Here is a 23844-nt window from a genome sequence, read left to right on the forward strand (position 1 = left end):
GAGGGCACCTTGGTTGCCTCCATGTCCTGGCTATTGTAAATAATGCTGCAATGATCATAGAGGTACATTTATCTTTTTAAATTAGTGTTTTTCTTTTCTTTGGGTAAATACCCAGAAATAGAATTCCTGGATCATGTGGTAGTTCTAACTTTAATTTTTTAAAGAACTTCCATACTGTTTTTTATAGTGGCTGCACCAATTTACATTCCCACCAACAGTGCACAAGGGGTCCCTTTTCTCTATATCCTTGCTAATACTTGTTTTTACTTGTCTTTTTGATGTTTGATATTCTGACAGGTGTAAGGTGATATCTCTTTGTGGTTTTGATTTGCATTTCTCTGTTGAATAGTGATGTTGAACATCTTTTCATGTGTCTGTTTGCCATCAGATTCTTTTTTTTTAATTACAGAGCTGTATGAATTCTGTATATTTGAATATTAAACCCTTATTGGATATATGATTTGCAACTGTATTCTCCATACAGTAGTTTGCCTTGTCATTTTGTTGGTTTGTTGGTTTTAGTTTAATGTTGTCTCATTTGTTTTCTGTTTTCTGTTTTTTGTTTTTGCTTTCACTGCTCTTGCCTTTAGAGTCAGATCCAAGAAAAACATTGCTAAGTCCAGTGTTAGAGCGTATTACCTATATTTCCTTCTAGGAGTTTTATGGTTTCAGGTCTTACATTCAAGTCTGTAATGTATTTTGAGTTAATTTTTGTCTATGGTGTAAGATAGAAGTCTGGTTTCATTCTATTGCATGTAGCTGTCCAGGTTTCTGAACACCATTTATTGAAGAGACTGTCCTTACCCCATTGCATATTCTTGACTTCTGTTTTTAAATTAATTGACCATATACTTGCAGGTTTGTTCATGATCTCTCTATTCTGTTCCATTGATATTTGTGTCTGTTTTTATGCCAATACCATACTGTTTTGATTATAGTAGTTTTGTAGTATAGTTTTAAATCTGAGATTGTGATGCCACCCGCTTTGCTTTTATCTCAATATCATTTTGGGTTATTCAAGGTCTTCTGTGGTTCCATACAAAGTTTAGAATTATTTGTTCTAGTTCTAGTTTTTTGCCATTGGAAAATTGAGAAGGATTGCATTGTGTCTGCAGATTGCTTTGAGTAGAATGGACATTTTTTAATCCTTCCAATACATAAACACATAATACCTTTTCATTTATTTGCATCTTCTTTAATTTCTTTCATCAATGTTTTATAGTTTTCAATATTTTATAGTTTTTCACCTCTTAAATTTATTCCAAGGTATTTTATTCTTTTTGATGCAATTGTAAATGAGATTTTCTTGATTTCTTTTTGTGATATTTTGTTATTATAGAAACACAATAGATTTTTGTGTTAATTTTGTATCATGCAATTTTGCTGAATTTATTTTATGGTTCTAAAAGTTTTTTGGTAGAGTCTTTAGGGTTTACAAATTTCTTTTAAATTATTTAAATTATTTATTTTTAATTTACATCCAAGTTAGTTAGCATATAATGTAATAATGATTTCAGGAGTGATTCATCCCCTACATATAACACCCAGTGTTCATCCCAACAAGTGTCCTCTTTAATGCCCCTTGCCCATTTAGCCTATCCCCCTTCCCACAACCCCTCCAGCAACCCTCAGTTTGTTCTCTATATTTAAGAGTCTCTTATGTTTTGTCTCCCTCCCTGTTTTTATATTATTTTTGCTTGCCTTCCCTTACGCTCATCTGTTTAAATCCCATATATAAGTGAAGTCATGTGATATTTGTCTTTCTCTGACTGACTAATTTTGCTTAGCATAATACACTTTAGTTGTTTTGAAGGAGGACATGTATCCCAATGTTTATAGGATTTTATATATATATAGTATCATGTCATCTGCTAATAGTGACAGTTTTACTTTTTCCTTTCCAATTTGGATGTCTGTTTTTCTTTTCTTGCCTAATTGCTGTGGCTAGGACTTCCAATACTGTGTTGAACAAAAATAGGGAGAATAAGGATTCTTTTCTTGTTCCTGATCTTAGGGGAAAAGCTTTCAGCTTTTTACTGTTGAGTATGGTATTAGCTGTGGGTTTGTCATTATGGCCATTATGTGGCCTGTATTATGATGAAGTCTGTTCTCTCTTGAATGTAAGTCAGATCAGTAGCTCACCATTTCACATAGAGAAAAGCCAGAGTCCTTACAATGGCCCCTCTTTCTCCCTCTAACCTAATCTTTGATTTCTTCCCTTTGTCCATTCTTTCTAGCATGCCAGGCACTTATCTCTGAGGGATCTGCTAATTCACTCATCCCTTCATGTCATTGCTCAAATCTCATTTTTTCATTGAGCCCTATACTAATCCACTATTTAAAATTGCACCCCAGTGGGACTTAAAATACAGTAATCTAGGATTTTCAAGCTCTTGATGAAACTCTAAAATTCTCTGCTTCTATATTAAATGATAGCATTTTTTTTTCATATTGAAATACAGAATTGGGATATATCTAAAATAGTATAAAGAAACATAGTCTTACATGGAATAGGGAAGACTCACCTAGTGTTTTTCAAACACTGACTGCATCTCATGGTAAGAAATACTTACATTTTGATCCATACATGTTTATAAAACTGAAGCAGAAGTTTTATGAAATAATTAGCATTTTCATATGTGATAAGCTCAGATATTTTCTATGAAATTCTATTCCTTTCCGTTATAAAAACTCTGTTAATCATGATCTACAAAACTGATTTCATGACCTATTTATTGGTCACATCCCATAGTTTAAAAAATATTGGTCTACTATATCTCAGATCTCATTGACTCAGGAGATAAGATATGAATCTTGTTTAACTTCACGAAAATATAAGCTGTGGACAACGACAACTGGAAATTTCACTCTACTTTTGACTATTGACATATGGCTATTAGTGAATATTTACAGTATTCATGTTCAGCTTAACGAAAGTAATATAGATTTAGTTTTAGAAATATGTAATTAATTTGAAGTGCTTCTATTTTGCTCATATTGATTGCTAATGTTTGAACTCTTGTGTTAGAAATCCTACTTTTCAGAGTGTATTGGTGGCTCAGTCAGTTGGGCATCTAACTTTGGCTCAGGTCATGATCTTGTGGTTCGGGGGTTCAAACCCCAATTCACGCACTGTGCTGACAGTGTTTTGGATCCTCTGTCCCCCTCTCTCTGCCCCTCTCTAGCTTGCACTCTCTCTCCCTTTCTTTAAGATAAATATTTAAAAAATATTAGAAAGTTAAAAAAAAGAAATGTTGCTTTTTATACAAAGATTTCTCTTTTCCTCTCTCACTCCCAAATATCAGTATTTTCATTTTTAATTGATTGGTGTTTATTTTTTTTACCTGTATTAATATTAAAGACTAACAATAAGGAAAAATATTCAACAATAGAAAACATAATTTATGATTTCTCCATTGTTCTTAAAGTATCACAATAATTAATATGTAAGCCTGCATAATCTATCACACATTTGTTTTTTTAGCATTGTAATTTCTGAAGTCAGAAAACAGTTAATAGATACTATCTCTGTAATATTATTTAATATAATATATTCTCTAAATATGAAATTTTATAATATGTTCTTTCGTAAAAGCAGGAAGCCCGTATTCCAAGCTGTCTTTCATCACTGTCCTCTTGAGGAGGGATTCTGGGGCAAAATGAGGGCAAAGTATAAGCTAAAAGCACCCTCACTCCCCACACAAAGGTGGGATATGTATGATATTCCTCAGACATTCCTGGCTTCCCAAGAACCGGGAAAAGGAAAGAAAGCAGATGGTTGACTGAAAGAGATCACAGTCATGCAGGACAACTTATGGATAACTTAGTAAACTGCAAGGAAAAGGCAACCTTATTCATAGCCTAACCTCCAGAAACCTATAGACTTCGTTTCCTGGAGCTCTAATATCACCTTCATCAAGATGTAAGGGGCTTTAAGTGCTTGCCATGGTGATGTGGGAAGGAAAGGCAAATGACAAATTAAATTCCCTTACTGCCTATAGCCCATTGACAAGTCCTTGAAACAGGTAGAGTGACCTTCCTCTAGGAGCTCAGCTGCCTTGATGATGACAGTTTGCTGGGGGCAAAAGGGTATCTTGGCTTAATGTTATCCTGATTCCTCCCCCATCCTCCCCTCCACCCCCCAGGATCCTATTAGTCTCCTTAAACATATAAAAATTCCTTTGCCAACAGCCTTTATCTTTAACCCTCAAGTATATGTTGGCAGTTATACTCTAAGCATATGGCCCCTGATATACATCTGAAGGGTCTCATGACTGAGGTTTTACTAAACAGTAATGAATGACGTCTTCCTAACAACAGTTAGCCCCTCAAGGTCCTGGAAACCTTGCTTCCAAAATTCCTTAAGCACTTATGCTATTCCTAATCCCCTTCCAGTCTGAAGGTATAAAATCAGTCACTCTTTACAGCTCTAGTGCAGCTCTTTCTGCCCATGGGTCCTGTTCCCATGCTTTAATAAAATCACATTTTTGCACCAAATAGGTCTTCAAGAATTCTTTCTTGGGTGTTGGCTCTGAACCCCCATCATCACCCTAAACCCCATCACTCTTACATGAAGTGCTATAGCCATATTAAATTATTAAGCCAATTTCATCCTGCCTTCTTGGCTTTGTGCTTTTGTGCCTTCTTGCTTTCCTGCCTACCTCCGTTTTTCTTCTTCTCTCTAATATTTTAGTACCTGCTATGTGCCATGCATAGTCCTTGCATTCACTGGACCTATACTGGGTACTAGCATTTCCAGTTATAGAAGTAAAAACAAGAAGCCTTAGATTGCTTAGAAAGCCAGTGGTGAGATTAGATTCTATGTATCTTAATTTACTTATAGCATTCAGAGAGTAATAGAATTTTGGTAGTGGCAGAGGCATTGGAAGGCATTAGTTTAGTCCTCGCATTTTAATGATGTAGAAACTGAGTCTTATGGATTAAATGGCGTGTTGAGGTCACAGCTGGAACTTAAACTGATTTCTTGACCAGTGCTCATTTTATACCACCTCCTTTCTATTTATTGTGATAATGCCTGCCCAGATTCTATGTTGTCATATACTTTTATATCTGCTTTGTGCTGTTAAAGACCTTTTTTCACAATGCATACACTGAACTATAGGCTTTTACCATTATTGGTTTTGTTATTTGAAATTATAATTGGAACCATTAGAGATGCGTCAGTGGAGAGGCAATGAAAGAGGGCCATTAAGTGCTAATAAATGCCTCTCCTTATGGGATTGGAGATCTTTTCTTTTCTAAGTATTTGAGCTCTTTTCACTGGTGCTTTTAAGTGGTTAGAAATAACACTTGCCACAAGCTTGTGGAATACTCTAGATGCCAGGGGGTTCATTTCATTCTGTATTTGAATTGAGCACACTGTGGTTGGAATGCGTTGATTCTTTTGTTGATTTAAGCTTTCATTCCATGTTTTGTATTAACCTTTCTCATGGAAGGCAGTAGAACAGTAGTGAGGACTCTTGAACAATGAAGCCTTTAGGTAGCAGATGACTTTCTAGAAAGCAGTTGAAAAAGTTAAAGTTATAGGTGTTTATTTTGATATAGTTCCTTTTCCTATCACTCAAAACTTTAGATACACTGTGAAAAACTGGATCTAGCTTACCCTAAAGTCACATGCTTATGGCTAGCAAAAGATAATCACTACTTGTAGCCATGGAGATATATTACATTCTAAAACAAATCTGTGTAATTAATTAATTAAATAGATTTCAGCATAATTTACTACTATTTCTTCTAAAAATCATGATAATGGTGATGATGATGATGATGATGGCAGCTGAGATTTTTGACCACTTATCATGTGGCTAGTATGTACTTCAGTCTTCTTGTCTACAATTTCAGAAAACAAAATTATCTGAAAATTAAGTATTATTTTGCAACTCATTTGGCAAAACTTACATTGACCTAAACCCACTTACTGGCAAACTTGACCTGATTGATGTGAGGTTATTGATAGTATGCTTTTATCTCTGTTACTGTGAATATTCAGTTGTTTGCTACAGAAATAGTATGTTTGATTCCAGGTGCTGATTCAGATTCCATTACTCTCATTGGGAATATAGTTTCAAGTTTAACTTTTAAGAAAAGAAACAACTTAATATTTATAATATGTATGTTATAAATATATATGACTCTATCTATATATTTCATCTATTAGATATTAAGTGCTTTTTCTTCTTCATTTTTCCTTTGATCTTTAAAATTTTTAGTCAATGGTATAGGATCACAGAGAAAAAAAATCAACTTAATAGACAAAAACAAACAAACAAAGAAACAACAACCTCAAAGCCACAAAACCAACAAACCTTTTTCAGGTAAAAAAATAAAAAAACACATCACATACATTATACCTCTATCTTTAATTATAAATGTTTGCATATTTATTTTTTAATTCTTAAAATTTGTCTTCCCAGTAAATTCACAGTTATAATTCCTATAATGATGACTTTGTGTCAAGTGCTGTGCCAAACACTGGCCTTTTAGAAATGAGGTCTTTGTCCTAAGAGAGATTGTGTAGGGGAGGGGATGTGACTGGGGTTCATGGTACCTTGGAATAAAGAGGTTGAAACATTGAAATATATTAGCATTTCAAGAAATGTTTCTTTGAAGACACTGTAATGTCAAAGTATAAAGGTCTGAGATTTCTGTCCTTAAAGTGAGATGGGTAAAGAAAGGGAATGTCTTGGGGAAGGGCTTCTGTGGTAGAAGACTCAACTAAGAGGCCTGAAATTAGCGTGAAGTTACTTGGGAACCTGATGTTCTGGGAATAAAAGGTTTGCATGGGTAAATAGTGGATGAAGCTTCTAGAGTATGAAGGAAGAGTTATATCCAAGGATACAGTTAAATCCCTCTTTGATCATTAGAAAAACAGATTCCCATTCTTTTTAGTTTATATTTAAAATTTTTTTAAAAATGTCTATTCATTTTTGAGAGAGAAAGAGATTGAGTGAGTGGAGGACGGCAGAGAAAGAGGGAGACACATGATCTGAAGCAGGCTCCAGGCTCTGAGCTGTAAGCACAGAGCTGGATGTGGAGCTTAAATTCACAAGTTGTGAGATCATGACCTGGGGCGAAGTTGGATACTTAACTGACTGAACCACCCAGGTGCCCCCTCATTCTTTTTAAATAAATTGTGTGGCTATGGCTTTCCATTCTTTTTTAGTGGAGAAACTGACTCTTTTGGCTTCCAATTAAATACATGATTTTTCTTCCAACATCTTAGGAAGAGTGAAAACATGTGAGCATAGTATTGACTATAGAAGTTTCCTTCTACTCTTATCCATACTTTTTTTTTCCCAGCTCCCTGCAAGGAACTGCTAATAAACAGTCAGGACTAAGGACAGTAATTGGGTCATATTTCTCCAAGTCCAGTCTTAGGTGAAGGGTTGAAGTGGCTACCTACACCAGTCCTGCCCCTTGTCACTGGATAAGTGTTCTCTTGCCCTAGCTTCTTCTCATGAGGTGTGATCATCTGCACCTGGGCCTTTCCTACCCACTGTAGTGTCAATACAAAGGTCTGAGATGCATATATGGGCTTCATGGAAAAGGGGCAAAGGAGGCCTTTTAGTCCTTTTAGTACTAGGCCTTAAGCCTGCCTCAGAACTAGGCCAGATGAGGGTTCCATACAGTCTAGCCCATGTTTCCAGGATTCAAAGGAGAATGTGTAGGGGTTTGAGGCAAAAGTTGTCTGACCTTTTCTTTCCTACACATATCTCTCTAGAAAGCCTGTAGGAAAAGACGACTGATAGGATGAATCTTTAGCGTTCTGGGTTCTCTTATTCCTCTTTGATCTGTGTGTAGCACATATTCTCAGTGGGGGTGAGAATGCTTCCAAGGGGCAAAAATGGATTCTTGGGGGACAAAAGTAATCTTACTCATGTATAAAGCACATATGTACATACAGAACATTTACTGATATAGTGTATCTGTGGTATTAATTTAATGGAGAAAAGTATGTAATAAGTCTCCTCATGGGAGAACAAAAGAAAGTTGAGAAACACTATTCTAAAATGTAGTCTCTCTCTCTCTCTCTTTCTTACTCTCTTTGTTAGGCAATATGTACCAGGCTGGGTTAGTGACTCATAATGCCATCACTGTATTAGACAGTCTTCTTTTGCTCTGCTATCCTTAGTCTATAGCTTCCAATTTTCAGGGTTGCACTGTGGCTTAAGATGGTTTCTGTAGCTATGCTATTATGTATAATTGACAAGGAGAAGAAAGAAGAGGGAAGGGCAAAAATTATACATTAGCTAAACCAGAACTTTTTAAAGGAACTTAAGTTTTAATTACATTTTACTGACTAGATTTCGTTATGTGGATACCCCATTTGCAAGGGAGGCTGGGAAATATAGATTTATTTGTTTACCTATTAAAATTGGGCCCGTTGCCATTCTCGATAAAATTGGGATTCTGTTAATAAGAAGTAAGGTGTAAATGGATATTGAGCCGGCAACTAGCAGCCTCTTTGGTTGTCCCTTTTGTCATCTATTTGTGTGGCAATAGATCCATCCACATGATGTGGGATAGAGCAAGAGCTATGTGCCTCTCCTTCATGCTGGGACTCATTAACCTGATGGTTTTAATTTTTTTTTCCTTTAAAGAAATATTGAGACCTTTTTTTAAAATTTTTTCTTACAAATAGTTTATTGTCAAGTTGGTTTCCATATAACGCCCAGTGCTCATCCCCACAAGTGCCCTCTTCCACGCCCATCTCCCCCCTTCCCCCCCACATCCATCAGTCCTCAGTTTGTTTCTCAGCATTCAAGAGTCTCTCATGGTTTGCCTCTCTCCCTTTCCCCCACCATTTCCCCCCTTCTTCTCCCCCATGGTCCTCAGTTAAGTTCCTCCTAATCCTCCTATACGTGCAAACATATGATATTTGTCCTTCTCTGCCTGACTTATTTCTTTAAGCATAACACCCTCAAGGTCAAGAAGATGTGGTTTATCTATACCATGGAATACTACATGGCAATGAGAAACAATGAAATCTGGCCATGTGTAGCAACATGGATGGACCTTGAGGGTGTTATGCTTAGTGAAATAAGTCAGGCTGATGCTTGAAATTTTTGAGCAAGCTGGCTTTGTGAATAAGCAAATAAAATGGATTAAATACAAAGGCATTAAGTTCTTGAGAGTTTCCTGGTAGAGAGAACGCATGGTATTTGTGAACTAAAAATGGGCTTCTTCATTCAGTTTATAGATCTTGGACTCAGAAATTTTGCATTTTGAAGTTGCAGTGGAAACCATTAATTATAGATTAATTAGATTTAATGAAAAACTTTTGCTTAGAAATTTTGAGTTTTGTGAACGAAAGGCAAATTTGAATTGAAATTTCATGGATGCTAGTAAAAAAACAAAAACAAAAACAGTGTTTCCCGCAAATGTATTTGTAACTGTTTTTCAAAAAATGATGGTGGTATTTATTGAATACCTCAAATTATATAGTAATTAATAGCAGAAACATGTGATCTTTTATAAATCTGTAAATGCTCATATTCATATTGTGCTAAGAATTTAGGGAAAAAAAGAAAACTTCATTGGAAAATTTCCAATTAAATCTAGATTTTGGCATAATAATTTCCTTCAAGAGTTCAAGTGGCATTGTAATGGTTGGCAAAGCTCCGGGTTTAGGTATGGAAGCACACAGCCATTTTGACAGGACCCTTGTGTTTAGCATGAGGAATATATGACCTCAGTGCTTCTTGCGGCAGGAGGTGGGCAGTATTTGGCAGGGACCTGTCTGTTTCTGTTTGTCTTTCTTTATCTGTCCTTTCCCTCCCTCCATCTCTGTTTAATTGAGTTATCATTTTAAAGGACTATGAGATAGTAATCCTTCAGGGATTATTTTGGAGCATATAAAATTGTACTTTGAAGATAATTTTTTAAGAAGAGGCTTTACTATTTTTAAGGAATGATTAAAAATTTTTTTAATGTTTATTCACTTTTGAGAGACAGAGAGTGAGTGGGGGAGAGGCAGAGAGAGAGAGGGAGACACAGGATCTGAAGCAGGCTCCAGGCTCCGAGCTGTCAGCACAGAGCCTGACTCAGGGCTCAAACTCATGAACCATGAGTTCATGACCTGAGCTGAAGTCAGAAACTTAACCAACTAGGCCACCCAGGTGCCCCAGTACTGTTGGATCTTAAATATTCATAATAAAAATGTCAACTTAAATGACCTCAACAAATTATAACTAGAAAGTCTTATCTGTTCTTTCTGTACATGTAAAATGCTACTTAGCTATCTGCTGGTTGGGGAATCAGATAGGACAATCTTTTCCCTCCATGATATGAATATATGGGGCTATTGGAAATCTTCCTGAAAGGGTAGGTAGAAAGTATGAGAAATATTTAATGCTTGGGCACTAAAAGAGGCATTGGGAAGAACACAGGCATGAGGGAATAGACATGTAAATAGAGCAGTGTAACATGTGTATGTTAAGAGCTTAGATAGAGGTATGCATGTGGGAAATCGAGAAGGGCTTCTAAGGGAAGATGATATGGAGGTGCATGCTGAAGATGAAGTAGAAGTTGGCTAGCAGGAGAAGTGGGGGACGGGCATCCTAGGAGGCAAATATGGAGTGTGCCAAGGCACTGAGCCTTAGACTGCAGATGTACATGAAGACTTCCACAAAAGGACAGGACTTTTTATGTGTGTTTTTTTATATGTGTTTTGTTAATGGTTTGAATTTCATGTTAAAGACAATGGAGAATCATTGAATGATTTAGAGTTGGAAATGATGTGATGGGACATGTCATTGTTGAGGTTAGATTAGAGTATGCTCAAACTGGGTGTAGGGAAATTATTTGGGAGATTATTGTAGTTGTTTATATGCAGGTGGTACCTGCAGTGGTAATTGAAATAGAGACAAGATCTTTTTTTTACATTTAAGAGATATTAAGAAGGTAGAATCAGTAGGACTTGGTGACCAATTGTGGACATGAAGACAGAGGAAAATGGAGGATGGATACTTTCCATGTACTTTATTTGGCTAACATGTATGGATACTGATGATGTGGATTATGGTTGGGAATGAAGGAGGAAAAACATGTTGGGTAGATGATAGTGAGTTGTAGAGCTTGAGTATGAGACATCTAGGTGGAGAGTTTAGTGTGACTTTAAGGGTACCTTTGTTTTATAGTATTTGGATTGCCTCTTTGTAAACCCCTTCTCAGTCTCTCACTTCTTTTTCTTTCAGTGTCCATTAAATGCTGGTGTTTTCCTTAGTGCATATTCATCACTCTTCTCCATTCTATTCCTATTTACATATTCTCTTGGATTTAACTACTTGCCCCATGGATTTCTGTCAGATTATTATCTCTAGATATGATATTTATCCTGAGCTCCAGTTCCTCAGTCTAACTGGGTAGTTGTCTCCATTTGGATATTCCCCAGACATCTATGGATCAATATGTACAAATATATTCCTTTATCTTCTTTCCCATTCCTTTACAATGTAGCATAGTCTAATGGTCACATTAGCACAGAAACTAGAGTTAGATTCTCTAGGTTTGAGTCCTAGATCTGTCATTTAGTAGTTTCATGGCCCTGAGAAAATTATATGACCTTTCTGTGTTTCAGCTTCCTCATCTATGAAGTGAGAATAACAATAGCACCTACCTGAGGATCAAATAAGAATAGTGCCTGGCAGATGATAAATACTATATAAATAACAGCTATAACTGGACCTTCCTGTATTTCCTGTTCTTCTTAATGGCACCACTATTCAACCAGCTAACCAAACCAGAACTGTGAGATTTATCCTAACTCCTCCATCTCACTTCATTCTACATCAAAATGATCATTATGTCCTGTCAAGTGTCCATTCTCTCTGTTGTCTTCTCTCCATCTCTAACATTACTGCTCTAAACTTAACCTTTATTATGTTCATCCTCAGAGACCCAGGTAAACTAGTGACTGGTCTCCCTGTCTTTTGTCTTTCTTTTTTTCAACATTGTCTATATAGTCCCCCAGGGAATTTTCTGAAATGCAAATCTGATCACTTAACACTCTTTAGTGCCTTACAGGAAGAAAAAAATACAAGTGAAGGCCTCTGAGGTCTTGTCCTGACTTCTTCTTCAGACTCTTTTCTACCTCATTCTGACCTCTCTGTAATATTTACAGTTCCTTGATATTCTGTGTTACTTTGGTCTTCCATGTCTGTACATACTCATCCGCTATGGAGTGCTGCCTACCTTCTGCCTCTCTGAAATCGTTTCCTCTAGGCAGAATAGATTATTCCCTAATCTATGTCAATATCTCACCTTGTGTGGAGCTTACCCATATACCTGTCATATTTGTTGTATCATTTGCATGCTATTCTTCTCTAAGACTAAGCTTATTTATCTTTGAATGAATCAGCTATATGAATTAACTTCTTGTAGAGTGTAAGTTATGCCTCTTGTCTTCAGTCTAGGTAGATGTTAAACATTTATTTATTGAGCAGTTCATCTGGTTAATGATCATTTCACATCTATCTTAAAGAAAAACTTCTCTATATTTACTTTTTTGTTGCTAATGGGAAAACTTCTTCTAGCTTGATTGATATAGCAAGTCTGCTCTCCTTTTTATAGGCTTCCAAAGGTCAGTCATTTCGTATGTATTTCTTGTAAGTATTTCTTGGTAAACTAAGTTTCTGGAAGAGCTAATAAGAAATATTATCAAGATGGTTCTTAGATCTTAGAGTGGGAATTGTTCTCTACTTTAGTGCAGAAGTCAGGAAACCATGAAAAAGCATCAATTTATTGCCCACAGAGCGGCTGTTAAATCTGTGCAGATTAATGCTTAATTGAGGTGGGTCGAGAGAGAAGGAAGGCATTTGAGTTGTAGCTACTACATCGAGGCATCGAGAGGGAAGCACTCTTCCTGCCTTAAAATCTGTACAGTCCAACAATAAATATGACAGTCAATAGAGTGAAGTTAATTAAATGATGCTTAGTCTTGAGATTACTCTCTTTTTGTAAATGTTTATTTACTTTTTTGAGAGAGAGAGAGAGAATAGGGGATGGGCAGAGGACGAGGGAGACATAGGATCTGAAGCAGGATCTGCGATGATAGCAGATAGCCTGATGTGGGCTTGAACTCATGAACAAGATCATGACCTGAGCCGAAGTTGGAGGCTTAATGACTGAGCCACCGGGCACCCCTTCAGATTACTCTTTTTATTTATTTATTTTTTACCTTGAAGGTTCACGTTGGAGAAAAATGGCATGCAAATTTTATATTTTTATATACATGACCATAAGCAGAAATTATAGTTTAAATCCTCAGTAATACTAAAAGCACATTTTTTTCTGCATTCATTTAGCAAAGTTATTTTCCCATAAGAAAAACACACGGGAGAATCAACCACCTATTATGTAGAAAATAATAAAATTCAAATGGATGGTTGCATGCAATGACTAATGAATTATTTATAATTATTTGTATCAGTGTCTTGATTCCCTGCTGGAGGCAGCTATAAGGAACTGAGATTTCTGAACTAGTGCAGCTGGTCAACACCAAGGATGCAGTTCAGGTGGGGTCTGGGTCTCTTTATCTTTAACATTCCATTCATGAATGTTAAAATATTATGTGTAGAGGCTTTTTATTTATTTTTTTATTTGAGATGAGAGAATCCGGCAACATCAGGAAAAACATGCTGTGACTATATTATAGCAACAGTAATGGTAACAGTACTACTTTTTTCTATAGTGGGTGGGTTTTTAAAAAGTTGTCATGTGGTACATTTCCTTTGATCCACAGGGTTGTCTCAGTTTAGTAGCAAAAGAAGTTAAAGTTTAAAGAGAATTTTGTCCTTTCATTGTCAGAACTGGGGCTCAAAGCAAGGTTCTCTGGGTTTCATTTGAGTGCTCACCCCTCGGCTCTCACAGCAGCAGTGTGCTGGGTGTATGGTCTTCATGCTGCTGGATCATCAGAATGCCATGGATCTTCAGGATGCCAGATTAGTCATGTACTCTCCAGAATAGTGAAATTTCTCTCTAGTGCTTTGTTGCACTTAGATACTCCTGTGAGGTCAGGAGAGACTTCCAAATAGCAGGATTTGGTACCAAATCTTGATTTTTGGTGAGAATACATGTATTGGAGGTAGGACTAAAGGGGGTCAGTAAGTGTGAGTTAGTAAGAAGGGGGGTTGGATACCTGAATCCATTTATTACTTTTAATGCAAAGTTCTGTTTATTTAATAAAAAAGAAGAGAAAATTGTTAGATGTATCTGTGGACTTACACTTTAGTCAAACACATAATTATTATTTGTTATTTAAAATATTTGATACATTATATTTTGCTTTAATAATGTTTCAAAGGGATTGTTACTAAATCCACATTATAAATATATGGTCATAAACATGGGTTGAAACAGATCTCAGCACGAAGGTATAAAGTAACTAAACCTCTTTCTTCCATTTTCATTTTCCCCTTCTTCTTTACCTCTTTTTATTTTTAATAAAATATTTTATTGATTCATTAAATGGCATTACTCAAGCATTTAAGATATGAATATTTATTTCTTTCTGCCATCATCTATCTATACATCCTAAAATCTCCTTCAAAGTCCTAATAGCTCAAACAGATTCCCTCCCACTCCATGCTTTGGAGTTTTGTTTTGTTTTCCCTTCATCCTTATTGACTTTCAAGTTAACTTCTTTTCCTTGGTTTTGGTTTTAGACACAGTGATTAATTTTAAGTGATTATTGAAACCATTAAAACTAGCAAATATTCTAATATAGTTCCTGGAGAATATTGAAAGAGTATTTAGTTATATGTATTTAGAGAGTATTGGTCTCTCTTTTCTGAACCAATGTTCAGAATGTTCATGTAGTTTATCTGTTCCCTTCCTTAATGGTCTTCTATGTGCATGTCTTTATCTTCCCATTAGATTTCAAACTTCTGGTGTGTAATTAGTATAGGGTGATGCCCACAGCATCTCCCCAGCACTTCTTAGTTTCTCAGTGAATTTTTGATGAATAAATACTATTATTTATTTCAGATTGACATTTTTGGCACCAATAAAAGTCTGTAATTTCACTATTTTTTATTTTAGTCATATATGGCATTCCAAATGAAACTTAGTCCTTGGAATCAAGGAGTAAAGGTTTAATTAAGAGGCTGTTCAGTATCATTTCCTCTTTACACTAGCACTTGAAAAAAATTAGTTATAGTAGGGGAAATTTTAATTTTATCTCTGCAACTCTCTATTCTAAAGGGTCAGTAGAGCTAAGGCTTGGGTTCTGTAGCATTCTCAGTGGATTTTACCATTTTTATAAGATGTTGTTCATTGAAATCCCATTGTGTTGAAGCTCTGTTCCCAGATTTTCTACAAAACTCATGTATGACCCAGGCCATTATCACCCACCGAATTGTTGAGTGATGTATCCTGACTTGAACTCAGTGGTTCTTAAACCATGGTGAATATCAGGATCGCCTGGAGTTTGTTAAGAGTACAGATTCTGCAGGGGCACCTCGGTGGCTCACTCGATTAAGTATTGGACTCTTGGTTTTGGCTCAGGTCACAATCTCATGGTTCATGGGTTTGAGCCCGAGTCGGGCTCTGAGCTGATAGCTGTGGAGCCTGCCTGGGATCCTCTATCTCCCTGTTTCTCTGCCTTTCCCCTGCTTGCTGTCGGTCTCTCAAAAGAAATCCATTAACATTAAAAAAAAAAAAAGAGTAAATCTTTCCCTGGGCATTCTGAATCTGTAGGTTTAGAATGAATCCTGGGCATCTGTGGATATAATGCTATCTGATAGTCCTGGAACCATTTTTTTTTTTTTTTTCTTCTTCCTCTTTTTATTGCTTCATTTCTTTTTTTTTTTTTTAATAGTTTATTGTCAAATTAGTTTCCACATAACACTCAGTGCTCATCCCCACAAGTATCCTCCTCCATGCCCATCCCCCCCTCCCCCCACATCCATCAGTCCTCAGTTTTTGTCAGCATTCAAAAGTCTCTCATGGTTTGCTCCTGGAACCATTTTTGAGAAACATTGCTATTGAGTCAGAAATTATTTTGAATGGAATTTTGTGGGTTTTAAAATGATGAATCTACCAAAAGTTGTGAGGCATTCTAAATGCCTGGGTGGCTCAGTTGGTGCATCTGACTTCGACTTAGGTCATGATCTCAAGGTTCATGAGTTTGAGCCCCGTGTGCGGCTCTGTGCTCACGGCTCAGAGGCTGGAGCCTGTTTCAGATTCTGTCTCCCTTTTTCTCTGCCCCTCCCCTGCACCCTCTTTGTCTCTCCCTCTCTCAAAAATAAACATTAAAAAAAACCCTAAATGCATTTAAAAGCTGTGTGGGGTATCTGGATGGCTCAGTCGGTTGGGTGTCTGACTTCAGCTCAGGTCATGATCTCCTAGTTCGTCGGTTCGAGCCCCAAGATAGGCTCTGTGTTGACAGCTCAGAACCTGGAGCCTGCTTTGGATTCTATGTCTCCTTCTCTCTCCGCCCCTCCCCTACCCACACTCTGTCTCTCTCTCAAAAAGAAACATTAAAAAATTTTTTAAAAAGCTGTGTGATAGGTATATTAATGAATTTGACATTGTACAATTAGTACTGATTTATGTGGCATTGCAGGTGTAGCTATAAAATACTTTCTTAGCTGCATTTTTATTGATCTAGTGTATATTAACATGCATTTAAAACACAATTATTATTTGTTAAAAAATTCCCATTTTAAATAAACTCCCACCCATCAGGAATGAGAACAAACAAATTCAAACTTCAGTGTTTTTTTCTGCTGTTAATCTCTGCATACATAATATTTATCTCTACTTAATCCTATATTTTATGTGTAACCTTTTATTGGAAAAAATTTCAGGATATTTAGTCGGTATAATCTAAAATGCCTTTATTACCTCTAATAATGATCAGTGTTTGATGGTGCTAATATTGATCTTCTTTTTTTTTAATTAATTTATTTGAGAGAGAGACAAAGTGTGCACATGCCTGTGCAGGTGCGAGTGAGTGGGAGTGGGGCAGAGAGAGAGAATCTCAAGCTGTTAGGGCAGAGCCCAAAGTGAGGCTCGATCTCATGAACTATGAAGTCATTACCTGAGCTGAGATCAAGAGTCAGATGCTTACCTGACTAAGCCACCCAGATGCCTCACTGAATTTTTTAATTACCAAAAGGATGTTCTGTATCACATGTTTTTATAAATGCTGACTCTGAAAATGAATGAGAAGTGAAAATACAAAGTAATTTAATGTAAACTTTTATTAATTCCAATTAAATGAATGAGTGATGTATTCCAATAGGTCATTATGATAATATACCTGGATTAATATTCAATATAAGGGGCCTTCCCTCCTCCCTTTTTTTACTTCTCAAATCAAATGCTTCTTTTATAAACTGGGTCTAGTGTTCTTTGGACATGTGATGCACTGACAGGTTGGGAATTAAAAGAATTACTGTGGAACTTGACTTATAAATTTGTAGGTAATCAGAATTATGTAAAATGCCTTAATCTATTATTTCTTTTCTTTCTTTCTTTCCTTTTTTTTTAGGGACTTTCTCCCTCGAGGGTCGGGCATTGTAACCAGACGGCCTCTTGTGCTGCAGCTTGTTACTTCCAAAGCAGGTAATAAATAAGAATGTTTGCCGGATGGGTGAGGACAGTCCTGTGGTGCGTGTTGCCTCCATTCCTGGGTGTTGAACTGTAGCAACAGAAACGTTTTTGTGAGCTCTCTGCTCTGGGTAGTGGCCTGCATCTCTCTCCAAATGCTCTCTTCTTTGTTCTTTTAATTCCTTTGATGACATTAAAGGGAAACTCTATTTGCAAATAGGCTTTTAAAACACCTGCTACTTTTTATGCCAAGAAAGTAATATATATAATTACACATATAACTTGTATTTATATAATTCTATATACTTTTATAGTAGAGCTTAACTACTAATACGTTTCTGGTTTATATCCTTCCTGCAAGTGTGTGTGTTTGGGATTTTTTTTTAAATAACAATTCAACACCCATCTAATATCTGTATTCATATATACAATTATATGTGTGCCTATATCTACATCAAATGTGGTATGCTTGACCGTCTCCTTTAATACCATGATAATTTGGTAGGCAAATGAGCTTTGTTTTCACTCATATTTCTTAGCAACTGGTGTTATTAAATTTTTTGTGTGCTTATTTGGTACTTATATTTCTTTTATGAATTGGCATTTTTATTTTTCTCTATTTCTTATTAGGGTTTTAATTTCTTCCCGATTTCTTTTTCCCTACTTTTCTTCCCAATTTCTTTGAAAGTACTCATAAAAACCACACCTCATAAATCACAAAAACCAAAGTTATGAAGTTTAACCCTTATGTTTTCTTCTAAGAATTTTAGTTTTGCTCTAACGTTTAGGTCTTTGATCCATTTATTTTGGGTCTTTGATCCCACATGGTGTGAGGAAAGGGTTCAACTTCATTTTTTGCATGTGAATATCCAGTTTGTGCCAGCATCATTTGTATCATTTTTTTGGTCAAAAATCAGTTGGCCATGAGTATATGTTTATCCTGGGACTCTCAATTCAATTCAACTGATCTATATTTCTATATTTGTGCCAGTATTGCACTGTCATAATTACCCTTGCTTTGTAGTATGTTTTAAAATTGAGGTGTGAGTCCTATTTTGTTTTTTTCAAATTGTTTTGACTATCCTGAGTCCCTTGAAATTTTGTATGAATCTTAGAATCAGCTTGTTTTATCTTATTAATGCAAGATTGGTTTATCATCCAAAAAGCAATTATCATATCAGTAGAATTAAAAACAGGAAATCACAATATCATCTCAACAGATTCAGAAAAGACATTTGAAAAAGTCCAACATGCCATCATTATAAAAACAGGAAATCACAGGGGCGCCTGAGTGGCTTAGTCGGTTAAGCGTCCGACTTTCGCTTAGGTCATGATCTCGCGGTTCGTGGGTTCGAGCCCCGCGTCGGGCTCTGTGCTGACTGCCAGCTCAGAGCCTGGAGCCTGTTTCGGAGTCTGTATCTCCCTCTCTCTCTGACCCTCCCCTGCTCACGCTGTCTCTCTCTCTCCTAGAAATAAATAAAAATATAAAAAAATTTAAAAAAAACAGGAAATCACAATATCATCTCAACAGATTCAGAAAAGACATTTGAAAAATCCAACATGCCATCATTATAAAAACACTCAACAAAATGGTAATAGAAGAGAATTTCCTACACCTGATAAATATCATAAACTAAAGCCCACAGCTAACATCATACTTAATGATGAAAGAATGCATGCTTTCCTTTTAAGATCAAGAACAAGGCAAAGATGTCTACTCTTGCCACTTCAGTGCAACATTGTGCTGGAGGCTCTAGGTAGGGCAGTTGGGCAAGAGAAAAAAAAAAAAAAGCCATCCGTATTGGAAAGAAAGGAGTAGAATGATCTCTATTTATAGAAGATATGATAAAATATGTAGCAATTCCTAACAAATCCACCAAAAAACTATTAGAACTAATAAACGAGTTCAGCACGGTTGCAGGATACAAGATAGATGTACAAAAATCAATTGTATTTCTATAAACTTGCCATGCACAATCAAAATATGAAATTAAGAAAATAATTTCATTTATAAAAACATCAAAAATAACATACCCCTAGGAATAAATTTAACAAAGGAAGTGTGAAATCTGTACTCTCAAAACTATGGAACGTTGTTGAAAGAGACTATAGACAATCTAGATAATTGGACAAATGGCCTGTGTTCATTCATTGGAAGATATGGCAATGCTAAGGTGGAAGTCCCTCCCAAGCTGACCTACTCATTTGATGCGATCCCTATAAAAATCCAGATGGCTGTTTTTGGGGGTAGAAATTGTAGATATTTTAAACAAATTTTTAATGTTAAAAAGTCTGTACTAAGTTTGATCCAAAGGAATGGACTCACATGCTATCATTTGATAAAAGTGAATTACAAATCTACAGTACATCAGCCACTATTCTAAGCTCTGGAGATATGGCAGTACCTAGGACAAAGTCCCTATTCTTCTGGTGATTTAAATTCTGTTATAAAATTTTTTGACCTATCAAAGTTTTACTCTTCACGGTTGTAAAATCTATACACATATCTTTAACTAAAAGTAAATACTTTTGCAAAATTTCTTCCTTATCATACTTAAAGTTTTTTTAACATTTAGTTCTTTTTTTATCTGAGATTTATTTTCATGTATAATGAACTATTTTTTTCAGTCTCCTTTATCTTCTGTTACATTACTACTGCAGTCTATTTCTGAAGATCTTTTCTATTTTATTGTGCCAATAACACAGTGTTTTACTTTTGTGGATTTGTAATTTGCTTTAATATCCTTCTGTCATGTCTATAGTCTTCTGTCATTACTTATTTTTATTTAGGGGCTCTTTTCTATTCATGTGGCAAAATTTAGGATAATTTATGAAGACAAAGCTATCACCACTAAAATTATTTTAAACCTATAGATTCTTAGAGAATAATTGGTATCTTTAAAATATTTATTATTTTTTCCAATCCAAGGATCATGCTAATCCTTTCATTTGTTCAAATATTCTTTTTCCTTAGTAAGATTCTCAATTATCTTCATATAGCATCCATGCATTTATAGTTAGGGTATTAATGTTTAGTTCTTTTTGTTCTTGTGGTTTGAATAGGGGTTTTTCCATATATATATATATATATTTCCAATGTTTATTTATTTATTTTGAGAGAAAGAGAGAAAGTATGCATATGCATGCTGGGGAGGGGCAGAGGGAGAGGGAGAGAGAGAATCCAAGCAACCTCCACACTATCAGTGCATGGAGCCTGATGTAAGACTTGAACTCACAAACTGTGAGATCATGACCGGAGCTAAAGTCTATAAAGTTATAAGATATTTGCTAATAATGATCATTTTTTCTTCTCATTTCCATTGGTACATCTGTTATTTCTCTTTAATGTCTTACTACATTATTCAGGAATTCCAGAACCATGTTTTGCTCCTAGTTGTGATGAAAATGTGTCTTTTGTTAAATTAGGGATATACTATTTACTATTTGTTTTTCCTGGTAAAGAGCTATTTTATTCCTAGCTTTTAAAAATATTTATTTTTATTTTGAGAGAAAGAGTGAGAGGGAAGGGCAGAGAGAGAGGGAGAGAGAATCCCAAGAAGGCTCAGCGCTTTAGTGTGAGCCGGCATGGGGCTCCATCTCACAAGCCATGAGAGGTTATGACCTGAGCCCAAGTCAAGAGTCACTCAACCAGCTGAGCCACCCAGATGCCCCTTATTCCTAATTTTTAAAATGTTTTAAAACCTAATAGATAGATACATAATTTTAATGAATGACACTTTACTTTCAAAGTAAATAAATAAACACTAAAAAATTATTGAAAAAAGAGAAATGATCCATTTGGAGTTTGATATTCCTCCTTCAAAGAGGGGTCATTTTTTAAAACACTAGAATCCATCACTCTTTGCATTAAAAGTTACTGTTAAGAACTTACAAAAGTACAGCCTGTAGGTCATGGTTAAGGATAAATGGTTTTGTCGTCTGGAGACCTTTTTTATGTTAAAATACTTCTCTAAATGCTATTATATTGCTTCATACTCCTATTTCAATGACATTAGTATAAGAAAGATATTACAAATTAGAACTTTCAAAATGGATAAATTAAAGTTAATTGTTCAAATTATAGAAGTATTCTTTTGTGAAAGATTTCCTTGGTATTTCCTCCTTTCATGCATGTCAAATATATTTCTAATTCATCAAAATTTGATTTGCCACCTTTGTATTACATTTACTGCACAATGTAACATGCCTGTTTTTCAAAAATTTCATATGACTTATAATTTATTAGAGCATTATTACTATTCAGTTTTTGGAGGGGGACTTGCAATTGCTTTAAGTGACCATTCTAATAAAGATGTTTAGTAACAGAAGTCAGAGAACTTGTTTCCGAGACACGAGATGACTAACGGGATGAGGTGGAGACACAAAGTGCAGGCAGCAGGTCTGAGAACCAGCAGGAACAGATCACCACAGTCCAAGTGAGGGCTCCACACTGAGGCCCCTCCACATTGGCAGCTGAATAGCACTGCGAGTCTAGGTGGAACTGAGCCAAGGGTATTGCCTCCTACCACAAGACTCCGGGAATAGTTCATTTTAGAGAGAAATGTCACTTTCTCACAGGTGAGCTATTTTGAAGAACTTTACAGATTACTTAGACTTTGAGTCCTGCCATACGTACAGTGACCAGGATCTGTTTTCTAGCTTCATAAATTACAGATACATTCAAGTATTTTTCTGAATAACAACATTGAAAATATTTTAAAACTACATGTCTTATTTGTTTTATATTTAAATATATGAATTTAATTTGAATGGAGAGTTTAGAATAAGATAGTCTGTTTTTCCAGAAGATTGAATTTTTATTTTCTTTTCTTTGTAACAAGTTAACCTCATGTAAAAACAAATGTGATTCTGAAGGCAATAGGGAACCAGCACTGGAGCAGAATGAGGTCAAAGCTGTAGTTCAGAAAGAATGTTTTCAGAATCTCCTCCTCTGTGGGTCATGCTCAGTCTTCCCTACTGCCACAGCCTACACGCTCCTCTCTGAAACATTCACTTCAGTAGTCACTTGACCAGCAGAGCACAGTGAGTTATCTCATCTGTTGAATTATATGGCAGACAAATTTAAGAAATTGATGGTTCTCTTGCTTGAATGGCATAGAGTAGACCATCATTGAACTACATTGCTGGTTTACAAGATGGTTTTGTACTAACTGAAGGTATTTATTTTGCAAAGTGAGCTAAATTCACATTAAGTACATTTAAAGTGATTGTGTTAGTTTAATATTAACAATATCCTGGGGTGCCTGGGTGGCTCATTCAGTTAAGCATCTGACCTAAGCTCAGGTCATGATCTCACAGTTGGTGAGTTGGAGCCTCATGTTGGGCTCTGTACTGATAGCTCAGAGCCTGGAGCCTCCTTTGGATTCTGTGTCTTCTTCTCTGTGCCTGTCTCCTACCCATACTCTGTCTCTCTGTCTCTCTCTCTCTCAAAAGTAAATAAACATTAAAAAAATAGACAAAAACAAAAAACGATATCCTGCAAGCCGGGTAGAATTTCTTTTCATTTTTTTACCAAAGTGTATTTGTTTGGTAAATTTTTATCTTTTTGTTTTTGCATTCATTCATTCATTCATTCACTTGTTCATTAAATAGATTTTAAATGCCTACAGTGTGTCACACAACAGAGAAGTTGCTAGTTTGTGTCCTGAACATTATGTTCCTTCCACTATCTTCCTTTTATGATTACTTTGGCTAATATTTAAAGAGACCCCCTCCTTTTTTAAACCTCTGCATATGTACAAGATATATAGGTGGAACTCTCTTTCATTTAACTTCAGTTTTTATTGTTCCATTATATAGAAATTTGGGGTCATGTAATACTTTACAAGTATTCAGGCTTAGAAGCACATATCTCTCTAAGGCATGTCAAAAGCCATTTGAACCTCTGCCCTTTGGAGGGTCTCAAATCTGAGGCATGTTAACTGTGATTTCCATTTTGTAATTTTATTTATTTATTTAGAGTGCATGAGTAGGGGAGGGTCAGAAGGAGAGGAAAAGGGAGAATCTTAAGCAGACTGTGTGCTATCAGTATAGAGCCTGACATGGGGCTTGATCTCATTAAGGCAAGATCATGACCTGAGGAGAAATCAAGAGTCAGATGCTTAACTGATGGAGCTACCCCACCCCCCTCTGTTTTAAATATCCATTTATTCTGTTCTTCTTATTCCTCATCAAAACCCATTTTCTTGGCATGTACATGATATATCTGACTCTTAATCATTGTATTGTTTTCATGTTTCACTCTTCTGT

General features: G+C 35.8%; 1 protein-coding gene across 7 annotated transcripts in view; it reads left to right on the forward strand.

Annotated features, from left to right (window-relative positions):
• DNM3 (dynamin 3) overlaps positions 1-23844 on the forward strand; it is a 584407-nt gene that overhangs the window by 76960 nt on the left and 483603 nt on the right. For all 7 annotated transcript variants that reach the window (XM_077755999.1, XM_077756002.1, XM_077755998.1 and 4 more), the window contains exon 2: positions 17516-17589. In XM_077755999.1, the coding sequence (XP_077612125.1) occupies positions 17516-17589 (74 nt within the window). The remainder of the gene's footprint in view (positions 1-17515; positions 17590-23844) is intronic.

Source organism: Crocuta crocuta, unplaced genomic scaffold (genome assembly GCF_008692635.1).
Source record: "Crocuta crocuta isolate KB4526 unplaced genomic scaffold, BGI_CrCroc_1.0 scaffold122, whole genome shotgun sequence".
In the NCBI taxonomy this organism is placed as follows: domain Eukaryota; kingdom Metazoa; phylum Chordata; class Mammalia; order Carnivora; family Hyaenidae; genus Crocuta; species Crocuta crocuta.